Raw genomic sequence first — 12,931 nt, forward strand, 5'->3', positions numbered from 1 at the left:
AAACGCACAACCCCAAGGTCAAGAGTCACACGCTCCACCGACTGAGCTGGCCAGGCATCCCGTACTTTTTTTTCTAATTGTTATTTCAAAACTACCTCCATTGTCTGGAAAACCAGATTAGGAACTATTACTAACATGAGAAATGTTTATAGCAGAAAAAAATACAAAGAAAATCCCAGATTAAATATTGGTGTGTGTGTGTGTGTGTGTGCTCATGGTGCTCTGGGGAAATCCCAGAACTGTAATAGGATTGGGGTGGATAGCAATTTCCACGTTCCTGAGTCCAGATGTGTCTTTGGTCTGTTACCAAGGAATATCTCACAAGGTATAGAACGCTGTAGGGGGTGGTGGGATCAGGACCCGTAAAAAGGCCACTTGCAAAAGAATCAGGAAGAAAAGGAAAAGGAAAAGTCACTTGCCAGGTGACGGAACTTCCTTCTCCACCCTCGGACCACTAATGAAACCATCCTTTCAGAGGACCAGGAACCAAGGATCAGCTCTAGCAACACTCACACGTTTCCAGAAAACGGTCTGAGGATCTCAGAAGCAGGAAAATTGCTCAGGTCCACCCCTCAGGTTCCCAACGAAAGGTTCCCGTGGGGTCATAGTGTTTCTCAAATGGTGTGTCCCTTGAAAAGTCCTCTGAATTACATAGTAGGGTCCACATCCAGTGTGGAACGTGGGGCTCGAACTCACAACCCTGAGATCAAGACCTGAGCTGAGGTCAAAAGTGAGATGCTCGACCGACTGAGCCATGCAGGAGCCCCAGAAAATCTTCTTTGAAACAGGACCCTAATATTACGTACCTAACAGGGTTGGTGGAGGGTCAGCAGAAGGAAGGTGCGTAAGACCTCAGCCCAGAATCCAGCACCCAGCTGTCTGTAAATAAGAATGATGGGCAAAGCTAACACCCCTGACCCCGGGATAGGACTCATTTTTAGCCTAAGAGCTGCAGGGACAAGCAAGCAAGATAAAGCAATAAATTTTTCTTTCACCATCTCTGCTATTTTTCCCTGTTAGTTAGGACAAGACCATTTCCTACAGAATTAGAATGATTTCTTAAGACATCAGAGTCAAGGGCGCCTGGGTGGCTCAGTGGGTTAAAGCCTCTGCCTTCAACTCAGGTCATGAATTCAGGGTCTTGGGATCGAGTCCCACATCGGACTTCTCACTCAGCAGGGAGCCTGCTTCTCTCTCTGCCCTCCCCCTGACTCATGATCTCTCTCTCTCAATCTCTCAAATAAATGAAATCTTTGGAAACAAACAAAAAAAAGAATAAACAGTTGGCACACCCAATAAGACAACAGACCTTAAGAGCATTATGATCTTCAGTAAACGATAAAGCAATCTCCTGAAGTTATAATCTATATAATTCAACTTATGTAACCTTATATAAATGTATCTAAATTCTGTATGATACATAATATAATTTATATGTAATTATATCTCTAAGGAGAAGAGTAGGGAGGCACAGAACATGCTAGCACTTGCTGGGCACAAGATGAGGATAGGGGGTGAGCACGGCTATACAGGAAGAACATGGGGATTTTCTGTGCATTGATCAAACCAATACAAGATATTGATTGTGATGGTGGTTACATGAACCTATATGAGAGATCAAATTGTATAGCAGCACACACACACACACACACAAATGAGTGGATGTAAAAGTGATGAGAATAGAATAAGACCCATAGTCTACTTAACAGTGTGGTACCCATGTCAACTTCCTGGTTTTGATATCATACTAGAGTTACAGAGGATGTCACTATATGAGGAAACCGAACTCAATGAACTGTTTTACAACTCTTTATATCTATAATCACTTTAAGATGGATTAAAAAATAAAGTCAAAAATAAGTGTCAAACTCAGGCAACAAAATTTACAACTTATATGACAAAAGGTTTACCTCCTTAATATGTAAAGAAGAAAAAAATCGTGAATCAAGAGAAAAAATGGACAAAGGACATGAATAAATATTTCCTAGGAAAATAAGTAGAAGCTGTACATGGAGATACAGAAATAGGTTCAACATTCCCATAATAAGAAAAAAGCAAATAAAACGGCACTGATGTCTCATTTCTCATCAGTTTCCTGACAGAAATGTAGAAGTTCAACCACATCTTTCCTGGTTTCACCACAGGGGGAACAAAACTATCCTCACATCTTGGGAGACAGAATGCAGAATATTACAATCTCCATAAAGGAGCCTTTGGAAAACACCATCAAAATTAAAAATTTATTCATCCCTTCACTTACAATTCTGCTTCTAGAAATCACTCCTACAGATACACATATGCAAGTATGAAGCGGCCAAGTCCATTAGGAAAATACAGCAAAACGCTGGAGTTAGTAAGTCAATAGTGTAGAAAGTGAAATAAAAATTACACCATTTACATAGAAAACCAACAAAGAGGAAAACCAGAGTATAGTAGAGACAATAAAAGGAGAAAGCAAGTGCCGATACACAAATCCAATATATCAAGTATAAATAGTCCATACATTAAACGGCAAAGACTGTCAGAGTGGATAATAAAGAGAATTAACTATATGCTGTCTAAACTGCAAATCTGTAAAGACACAGACAGCCAAAAGGTTAAGAGATGGGAAAAGATCTATCATGAGACACTAAGCCAAAGAAAACTACAACATCTACATAAATATCCAACAAAGCCGTCTTCAAAACACGGGCTATAAACAGGGAGAAAGAGATTACGTATCCTTCTATGATACATCGTGTAGTAGGCATGTTATTTGTTGCATACATAAGAAACCACATTCTGTGCATCATATAAGTAGTACAGCATCCCTCGGTCACATGAAATGAGTCCTTGAGGAAAACCTAACAATTTGAATGTGTGTCTGCTAACACCAGAGCTTTGAAGGAAACAGAGCAAGAACCAAAAGCACTGAAAAGAAAAAGAAAAATCTACAATTGTGATTGGAGATTTTGGTTCCTTTCTTGTTAATTTATAGAACAAGTGGACAGAAAATCACTAAAGACTTGAAGACTTGCACAACATCCTACCCACCAGCGGAAGGCAAATCGTTTCTTCAGGTTCACATTAAATATTCATCAAAGGAGCGCATAGGCTAGGATGGTTAAAAAATAAAACAAAAACCTCACAAAGTTAAGAAGACTGAAATCACATAGTGTTCTCTGACCACAGTGGAATTACATATAAATTTGTAACAAAAAGACTTAAGGAAAATCTTCAAATGTTTAGAAAGAAAGCATCTGATCTACAAATAACCCACAAGTGGCATTCGGTTAATATTTTGAACTTACTGCCAATGAAAAGACATCATGTCAGAATTTATGATGGTTTAACACAGTGCCCAGAAGAGAAAGTGGGTAAACGAGAACACGTGGATGCAGAAAGTCCTAAGGGATATATTACAAAGGCACTAGCAGTTAGTGTCCACATTATGAGTTTTTAGAACAGGGTCACATGGGTGGCTCAGTCAGTGAAGCTTGCGAGTCTTGAGCTCAGGGTTGTGAGTTCAAGCCCCTTGTTGGGCATGGAGCCTACTTTAAAAAAAAAAAAAAGATGCCCAAGTTCATCAAGATCATAAATCATCGGGGAAATGTAAATCAAAACCACAAAGAGACCCGGATGGCAACACCCGAAGGACAGGGCAGGGTATGGATCAACTGAGCCCTTATGCACCGCAGCTGGGAAGGGGAGAGGGAGAGAGCCATCCTGTAAACAATGAGTTTCTTGAAACATTAAACACAGTGTCGTCATCTGACCTCCCATACACCCAAGACAAACGAAAACCTAAGTTCATACTTATACGAACTTAAAATGCATAGTCAGAGCAGTGTAATTCACAATAGCCAAAACGTAGGAACCCCTCAGTCAGCTGCACAACAGAACTTGGCAGCAATGAAAGGGAATGAAGGGGCCGACACTTCCCACTGCGAGGAACCTTCGAGACGTCCCGCTAAGTGGAAGAAGCCAATTACAAAAATACCCGTAAGTGGTGTCTTTCCGTCTCTGAGACTTCCAGAGCAGTCCAATCTCTAGCCCCAGAAAACAGGTGAGTGGATGGGTAGGCTAGGAGCTGGGGAGTCGGGGAGGAAATGCTAATGAATACAAGTGCTTTGGATTTATTTTGGTTGGGGGGAGTGATGAAAAATGTCCTAAAATTATGGTGGTGGAGGCACAGCTCTGTGAATACACCACAAACTATCAACTTCCACACCTTAATTAAGGGTCAATGTTATGGTATGTGAATTAATTCTCTATAAGGCTTTATTTATTTTCAATGTAATTCCAATAAAAATCCCAGCAGGCTTTTTTGTAAGAATAAACAAGAGGATTTTAAAGTTTACATGGGGATGCCTGGGTGGCCCAGTTGGTTAAGCAGCTGCCTTCAGCTCGGGTCATGATCCTGGAGTCCTGGGATCGAGTCCCTGCATCAGGCTCCCCGATCGGCTGGGAGCCTGCTTCTCCCTCTGTCTGCTGCCCCCCCTGCTTTTGCTCTTGCTCTCGCTCTCTCTCTGTCTGATAAATAAATAAATAAAATATTTAAAAATAAAATAAAGTTTACATGGAAATTCAAGAGCTAGAAGAACTAAAATAATTTTGAAAAACATAATGAAGATGAAGGTCTTATTTTGAGACCTCATTTCGAGACCTTCACTACAGTGATGGTTACTAAGAATATTTGTCATAGGATCACTAAAATAGGAGAGTGCAGCAACACAACTACCATATTATTATTGGATTAGCCAGCTCTTAACCAAAGCACCAACATGGTTTAGTGGGCAGAGGATAGCCTTTTCGAAGAATGGTACTAGCACAGCTGAACTCCCATAAGTTAAAATACAAGGTAAAGTCCAACACATGCTCCACCTCGTAGATAAAAATTAACTCCAAATGGATCGTGCACCTAAACAAAAAGTTAAAACTGTAAAACCCCTAAAAGAAAGAGAAAAATCCTCTTTCCTCTAGGAGGACATCTTCAAGACCTTAACTGAGGTAAATTATCCCGTTAGGAAGCAACACAAAAAGCACCAAAACAAACAAGAAATCTGCTGCTCTTCAAAAGACGGGTCACAGCTGGGAACAAAATAGTCATGATACATCTTTCACATCAATGACTTGTATCCACAATATGTAAAGAACCCTAAGGATTCAATAAAAACCAAGACTAAAATGCAGCGATTAATTGTAAAAAGATTTGACCAAACACTTCACACATACAAAGTTCACATGGCCAGTAAATACATGAAAAGAGAATTCACCATCTCTCTTATGGCTCCCAGACCCAAATCCAACATGTGGAGGGTCCCCGCCCTCTTCACAACACCAAACAATCGTCAGACACCAGCAGAGTGTACTTCTGACACCATCTACCCAGAGACAGCATCAGACCCCACAGGTGAAGGGCTCGGTTCCCTAGCACCGTCCCAACTCCTCTCCAGACGCCAGCCGTTGTCATTGTTGTCAATGGTGCTTCTCACCACCTGCTACACACTGGAGGCTCCAACGGTCCCCTCCAAAGGCTTGATTAATTTGCTGGGATGACTCATAGAACCAGGGAAACACTTAGGTTTACCAGTTTATTAAAGGATATAACGAAAGATACCAGCCAACAGTCAGAGGGAACAGCTGCCCCAGAAGAGGTCTGGGGAGGTGGTGCAGGGCTCCCCTGCCTCCCCAGGAAGCACTATCCCCAAACTCCCTGTGGTCACCAACACAGAAGCTCTCCGAACTTTGTCCTTTTGGGTTTTCATGAGGGCCCCCTTACATGCACAGGATTGATTAAATCATGGGCCATTGGGAGATTGAACCTTCAACCCCTCACCCCTCCTGGGAAGGGAGGGGGAAGGGTCGGGAGTGGAGCCTGAAAGATCCATCCCTCTAATCACCAGGTTGGCTCCCCCGGCAACCAGTACCCACCCCCACCCTACCCCCACCCGGGGAGGGACCCCAAATCACCATGATTAGCAAAACAAAGACAAATCCTGAGCTAAATTTAGGAAATCCCCCCAGACTGGGGGTCCAGAGCCAGAAATCAGGGATGAAAACCATCAGTCAGATGACCACAGACCTGTTTCTTAGAAATCACGGTATGACTGCATCGTTCGCGATTAGAAAAATGTCAAAACTACACTCGGATAATGCAAGTTGACCCTGAGAATGGCTGAAAGTAACAGCAAGAAGTGGGGCGTCTGGGCCCCTCTTACACGGCCGTGAGGAGCAGAACATTGTACACGTGCTCTAGGAACCAGTGCAGGGGTGTGTTATGCAGCTAAACGCCCATGAAACCCCCATCCCAGGGGAGATGAGCTGCACACCCATCCTTGAGCAAGGAACAGATCAACATGATGGAGGGCCTCTACACCGTGCAGCGTGGAGAAAGCAAGATAGAGACCCTTGCACTGAACCACGGCGCCAGCAGCCATGAGACAAGGCCCTGGCCCAACCCAGCTGATGACACCCCCAGAGCGGAGGACCAGCAGAGCCGAGGGGCTGAGCTAGTACTGGTGCTGGGCGGGCTCTTGGCTAAGCTCCGGGAAGGGGCCTGGACATAACCCCCAGGATGCTGTGAACTTGACTTTCCTCTGTGGCTCCTTAGAGAGGAAACTGTAAAGAAGAAGGAAAGGGCCTGAAGGCGACAAAGAAGTTGAAATTAGTTCCATGGTTGCAGCCCCATAGAAACCATGCAGGTCCGTCAGTGTCACAGACAAGGGCATCCTGATGTTCCCGTCTCCAACACCCTGACGATTCCCCTTCATTTCCGAGGTCACGAATGGAGAGGGGACCCAAAACGTCTGGAACAAGATCAACCCCAGGGGCCTCTGGTCTGGTGGAACAAGTCCAGGGGTACAGAGTCCGGAAGGAAACACTCCTAACAACGATGCCACAGAGAGGCCACGAAGAAAACTACTCCAGGGCCAGGGTTTCCTGTGGAAGGGGACCTGTGACCATGGAGGGGTGAAGCCTGACAGTGTGAGGGCTAGAGGAGGGAGAACGTAAGGGGGAGGGGAAAGAAACGTGTAATCGCAGAAGGACCGACGGGGCCATGAGCATGGACAGAATCCTCCTGGACTCCCACTAAGCACCTGGACTCCTGGACGTCCCCCGCATCCTCCATCCTTTGAAGGGACAAGGATGGAACTCTTAGCTGCCTTGGAAGGAGATCGAGGCTTCGGCTGGTTGTAAAGGAGCCTGGAATGGACAGAAGTGGAAAGGCAGAAACGGGGCCGACACGCAGGGCAGGGTGCAAAGCGTGCTCAGGAAGCCCAGAAGCCGGGAGGAGCGGCAGGAGTCAGACGGCAGGGCAGGAGGGACTGGAGGGATCCTCCAGGGCTCGGGGTGGACCTGAGAAGGAAGAAACAGGACAGAGCCGACAGGAGGGCATGAGGACCGCGGGAGAGCAGGGCGCCCCACACCAAAGAGAAGACAGTCCCAGGGTGCGTGCTGTCTGCCACGGAGCTGTCCACGTAGAAAGGGGGCGACGGGTATGTGGGCACGAGATGTGCTTTTGTGCCATGGCTTTGCCTTAAAAGCACAGGAATGATGCTGGACACCGAGTGAGAACGTCCGCTTAACCTGCTTCCCGGGATGACTCACGCAGGAGCCCTGGGACCCTCCTGTCAGGGCCAAGGCCAAGCTCCCCACAAAGTCACAAATGCAGAAGTCGATTTTCATACTCACTTCCTCCAGCAGATGAAACAGGGGACTTGTGCCCAGGATGAACTTTCCCAGGGGCATGACAAAGGGCGTGAAAATCCACACACAAAACTCACCGTGATAACGTTTAAAGAGACTTGAAACGGACACTTGGGCTCTCTGACACGTGGAAGCTGAACCAGTTCCCACCGCAGGGAGATCGGAAGGGAGTCTTGGCACAGCTTTGGAGGTCAAGGCCGTTCACAGCTGAACCAAGAGGGGGACAAGCCCGCAGTACGGCCAGGTGGCAGGTCCCAGCTGGGAGCTGCAAGAGGCGGTGTTCTCACTCCCCTGCGTCTGTCCCCAGCACTGTCTGCGGGTGTCTTTTTCTGCCTCATCTTGCACCTGTCAGACCACTGCCTCAGGCACCTGTAGACGCCCAGAGGCATTTCATTCCTGCTCCCTGCTGCCCCCTCCAGGCACAGGGGGCCCCCTGGATGAGGTGCGAAACCCTGGCAGCAGGTTTGGGACAGTCCCTGCATTTCAGGGAAGTGAAGGAGGGGGTAGGGAAGTGGTGAGCACGGTGGGGGAAAGAGGGTAGCTCTTTCGTGGTGAGGACCCACAGTCTCTCACGGTTACAGCCGAGCAACAAGAACTCGCTATCACTACCGGGCCACGCATGGTGCCAGGGGTCTCTTGGACTTTGTCCTCCAAACTCATGGCGCTGGAGGCAGGGAAGCGAGACCCGAGATTCAGAGAGGTCGAGGAACGTGCACAGATGCCCAGAAGTAAGCAAGAACGGGGCCATTGTTTGGGGGCAAAGCCCACGTCTCCTACTTCAACAGCACCTCGGTGTCCATTCTGAGGGAGGAAGCGATGCGGGGCCCTGGGGCAGAGAGGCCGGCAAGCTCGAGGCCTCCTAAACCTAAACCAGCAAGAGGCCTTTACACTTGTATACTCCTACCCTCGCTTCGCACGCAAGAAGACGCCTCACTGCTCCGGGGTTAAGACTTCAGACGGCTCCTGAATGATTTTCTCTCTGTCATACTTTTAGATCACCTGTCGCAAAAACATCTCTAAGCACCCCGGATAAACACCGTACCAGACGTGTCCAAAATGACCTGGAAACTTCCCTTTTTCTGCTTGTAACTGCAAGTGGAGAGATGAAGATGGGAGAGGTCTTAGAGCAGCCAACGCCGGGAAGCGCAGACGAAACCAAACCCAGATTTCATGCCTGGCCCAGTCGACCCAGCAGCCCCTTCCCTTGGTCTCTACCTCTGCTGAAAGAAGCTTCGAGAGCACTCAGGATCCTCAAAGCCAAACCCCCCTTTTCCTGACTCTTCTCCCAGGACACACATAAGCCCTTTCTCTGTGTGGTCTTTGATGCCAAAAGACCCCCCCCCCCCGCCAGGCTGCCACAGGGTGCCTTGGCTCGAGGAATTGCCACCTGTCCCAGGTAGGTCAACTAGAAGGCGGTAAACACCACTGTGTTCACCTGATCATAGCCACACAGGAGCCAAGTCCGAAAGAGCACAGCAGGAAAACCCCAGTGGGAGCCCCTCACAGACGCTGGCTTGACGGCATCCGGCACCAAAATGCACTGTTGGCCAAAAGAGTAATTCCGAAGCCGGATGTCTCAGCTACAGAAAACAAACTTACCCGCGAGTGACATTTGTGAATCAGCGGTCGCTTTGTGGTCCCAGCGACAGCCGTGAGAAAACCTCCCGAAACCAGTCGTTACCGCAGACGTTCTCATGGGAATCTGCACTTACCACCACTGATCATCTTGTAACCGTGAATCCTGGCCTGTGCGGGCTCTCCGACCTCCCCCGAACCATGGCCTGTGCAGGCTCTCCGACCTCCCCCGAACCATGAGGCTTTCCGCAAAGCATCCCGCCCGCTCCCGTGAGTTCCGAAGGCGGCGCGTGTGTTTCTCTTACCGCAAATGGCGCTCCGTCGGGCCCACATAGCTCGTGTTCCTGCAGGCTGAGCCTGTGTTGCAGAGAAGGGCCTGAACAAAGGGGAACACGCCTCGGCTGGGCAGGTCCCGGGCTTGCAAAAAACCTGAGAGTCGAGGCAAGGAAGAAACTAGTTCACACAACCGGGACCAGACATCAATGCGCATTCGTCAGAAGGGTAGTGTCTTAGACAGTGTTATTCTGTTATTAATCTTGTAATTAATTTAAAGGATTGGGGATGCCTGCATGGCTCCCTCCGTGAAGCGTCTGCCTTGGGCTCAGATCATGATCCTGGGTTCCTGAGATCGAGTCCCGCATCAGGCTCCCTGCTCAGTGGGGAGCCTGCTTCTCCCTCTCCCTCTGTCCTTTCCCTGCCCCGTTCATGCTCTCTCTTGCTCTCTCTCAAACAAAGACATTAAATCTTTAAGAAAATACAAAAATAAAAGTCAGAGAGCTCAAAGAAGTGAGAGGGAGGGAGACAGGAAAGGAAGGAAGCCTTCCTACGGAGCAGCTCTCCCGGGGTCCACGCTCATGCTGCAAGGCCGTGGCCTTAGAACACCAAGATTCATCAGGTCGCTGTATTCCCTGCTCTGCCCCCTCTCCAGCCCTGCCTCCAGATACAGTGCTCCCTAGACACGCACGGGACGGAGGTTGTTAAAGATCATATCTAGTTGTTAAAGATCATATAACGCAAAGAAGTTTAAGAAAAGTGGATAGGATGCAAGGGTTTTCGGGACAAATGCTGCCACAAGGCACCTGGCTTGATCATGCGTGGGCCATCCGTGTCCCCCTGCCCTGCCCGCCCTCCAGGCCCCCGATGGTTGGACGGCAATGGTGGGGATGCTGAGGAGTGCGGGCAGCTTGGAAGTTCCTGATCTAACAGGAGCAGCTCGTAGAACCGGGGGAAGGCTTTCACTGTGAATCCAGTTTGGTCTGGGAAAGGATCATGCTCTCCAAGACAGGGAGACGCACGATGCCCAGGGTTCACTCAACATGACGTTTGACGTGCAGAGGACAGTCAGTAATCATTGGATGTGTGAATCCATGAACGAATGAACAAGCAAACGAATGAATGAATGAACAAAAATGAATGATCAGGCTTTTAAGCTAGACAGGCAAATGGAGATCTTAGCTAACACAAGGCTCAGTGCGCTAAGGAGACCAGACAGAGATGTGGGGTCACAGCCCCAGCTAGTAGGAAGAAGCATGTTTCCCGACTGTGATTTCTGGGTCCTCCCTGCCTCAGGGACATGTGTCAGGAACGGTGGCCCCCACAGCGGGTACTCAGCGGGTCAGCGATAGACGACTCTAGTCCTGGACATACTTTGTCTCCAAGACTAGCAACCTGGCGTGGGGACTGTGGGAAGAGTGGGGGAGGGGTTACTAATATGTCGGTCCCCTCTTGTAGGTCAAGCCCTGTGCTGGGACACTCACAACTGGCTTTCTCACTGAGTCCTCCGGACACCATCACCATCACCACCATCTCACCATCACCATCACTGTCATCGTCATCACCGTCAGCATCATCATCATCACACATCATCACTATTATCACCATCACCATCATCATCACCATCATCATCACCATCACCATCATCACCATCACACATCATCCACCACCATCATCACCATTATCATCACCTGCATCACCATCACTATCATCATCATCACCATCACCGTCATCATCATCACCAGTATCATCACACATCATCACTACTATCGCCATCACCATCATCATCATCATCACCACCATCACCATCATCACCATCACACATCATCCATCACCATCACCATCATCATCATCACCATCACTGTCTTCATCATCACCAGTATCATCACACATCATCACTATTATTGCCATCACCATCATCATCACCATCATCACCACCATCACATCATCACCATCACACATCATCCACCACCATTATCACCATCATCATCACCATCATCACCATCATCTTTATCATCTCCGTCATCTTCGTCATCACTATCATCCCCACCTCCATATAATCACCATTGCCATCAGTATCATGCTGGCAAACTGTGAAATGTATCTCCCACTTTTCAAAGAGATTTTATTTGTTTGAGAGGGAGAGAGAGCATGAGCAGGGGGAGGGATATAGGGAGAAGCAGATTTCCCACCAAGCAGGGAGCCCAATGTAGGGCTCGAACCCAGGACTCCAGGATCACAACCTGAGCTGAAGGCAGACACAAACTGACTGAGCCACGCAGGAACCCCTGTATCTCCCACTTTTACGGTGTCTTCTCCTCTTTGCATGTTCATGAGAGCATAGAAACCTATGGCCCAAAAGGCAGTTTAGTTAGAGGAATAAATCTCTCTGCCAGATGAAGCAGACATGTGTGAATTTTATTCTTAAGAGAAAAAATAAATAAAATGATGGTAAACTGGCATGACCCCAGAGATACAGCTATGATGACATTACAATGAATATTCACTCATTCCACTCTTCTGAGTCTATAAAGTCTATAAACTCTTCAGAGTCTACAAAGAACAGAGAAAGAGAGCTGCACTTCTTTTCTCCAGAGCTCCGTAGTTCAAAAAGCACAGCAAACGTGAGACTTACAGTTGTCTCTGTGTCTGGGAGGTTCTTGAAAGCGTAGCACTGTCAGAATCATGAACAGGATACATGGCCAAAAGAATTCAGCAAGAGAAAGGACCTGCAGAAGATATTAAAAAAAAAAAAAATCAGAGCTTGAGTAAATTCCTAATTATGGCGGTATCCTCCATTCCTGCAGGACGGCACGCTGGCCAGGTCAGGCCTCCTTTAAAGGAGGCCATCATCATCCCAACGGTGCATCTCTGAGAACAGTCATTTGAGACAGGAGCCCACCGAAGAGGCCCAGTTCATTCATCACCACATCCAGCCCCATGACAGTGACCTCCTTAGAGTTCTCCCAAAAAGCACGTCTTCCAAGTCTTTCTTCTTTCTCTACATTCCTATTTTATGACAAGATCTCATGGCATTAAAGAAATTAAATAAGTAACTTCAATCATACTACTCATATTCTAACAAATTTACTTTTTTTCTTTTCTTTTTTTTTTTTTAAGTGGGCTCCACGCTGGGCCCAACATGGGGCTTGAGCTCACAACCTTGAGATCAAGACCTGAACTGAGATCAAGAAGCAGACACACAACTGACTGAGCCACTGAAGTACTCAACATTTTTCTAATTTCTTGAACATTCCTGACTTTTCCATCCAATAGACATTTTCCTAAAGATGGCAGTGGCACACACATTGTCTAAGTATTTTCCTTTTTTTTTTTTTAAGATTCTTGTTCATTTATTTATTTGAAAGAGAGACAGAAAAAGCACAAGCAGAGG

At 47.3% G+C, this 12,931-nt stretch overlaps 1 protein-coding gene across 1 annotated transcript in view; it reads right to left on the bottom strand.

Moving 5' to 3' along the window:
- ABCA13 (ATP binding cassette subfamily A member 13) overlaps window positions 1–12,931 on the bottom strand; it is a 320,534-nt gene that overhangs the window by 290,706 nt on the left and 16,897 nt on the right. The window contains exons 2-3 of the mRNA XM_059172525.1: window positions 12,173–12,266; window positions 9,570–9,693 (exon numbers count right to left, since the gene is read on the bottom strand). Of these exons, the coding sequence (XP_059028508.1) occupies window positions 9,570–9,693; window positions 12,173–12,266 (218 nt within the window). The remainder of the gene's footprint in view (window positions 1–9,569; window positions 9,694–12,172; window positions 12,267–12,931) is intronic.

This window comes from Mustela lutreola, chromosome 4 (assembly GCF_030435805.1).
Source record: "Mustela lutreola isolate mMusLut2 chromosome 4, mMusLut2.pri, whole genome shotgun sequence".
Classification (NCBI taxonomy): Eukaryota; Metazoa; Chordata; class Mammalia; order Carnivora; family Mustelidae; genus Mustela; species Mustela lutreola.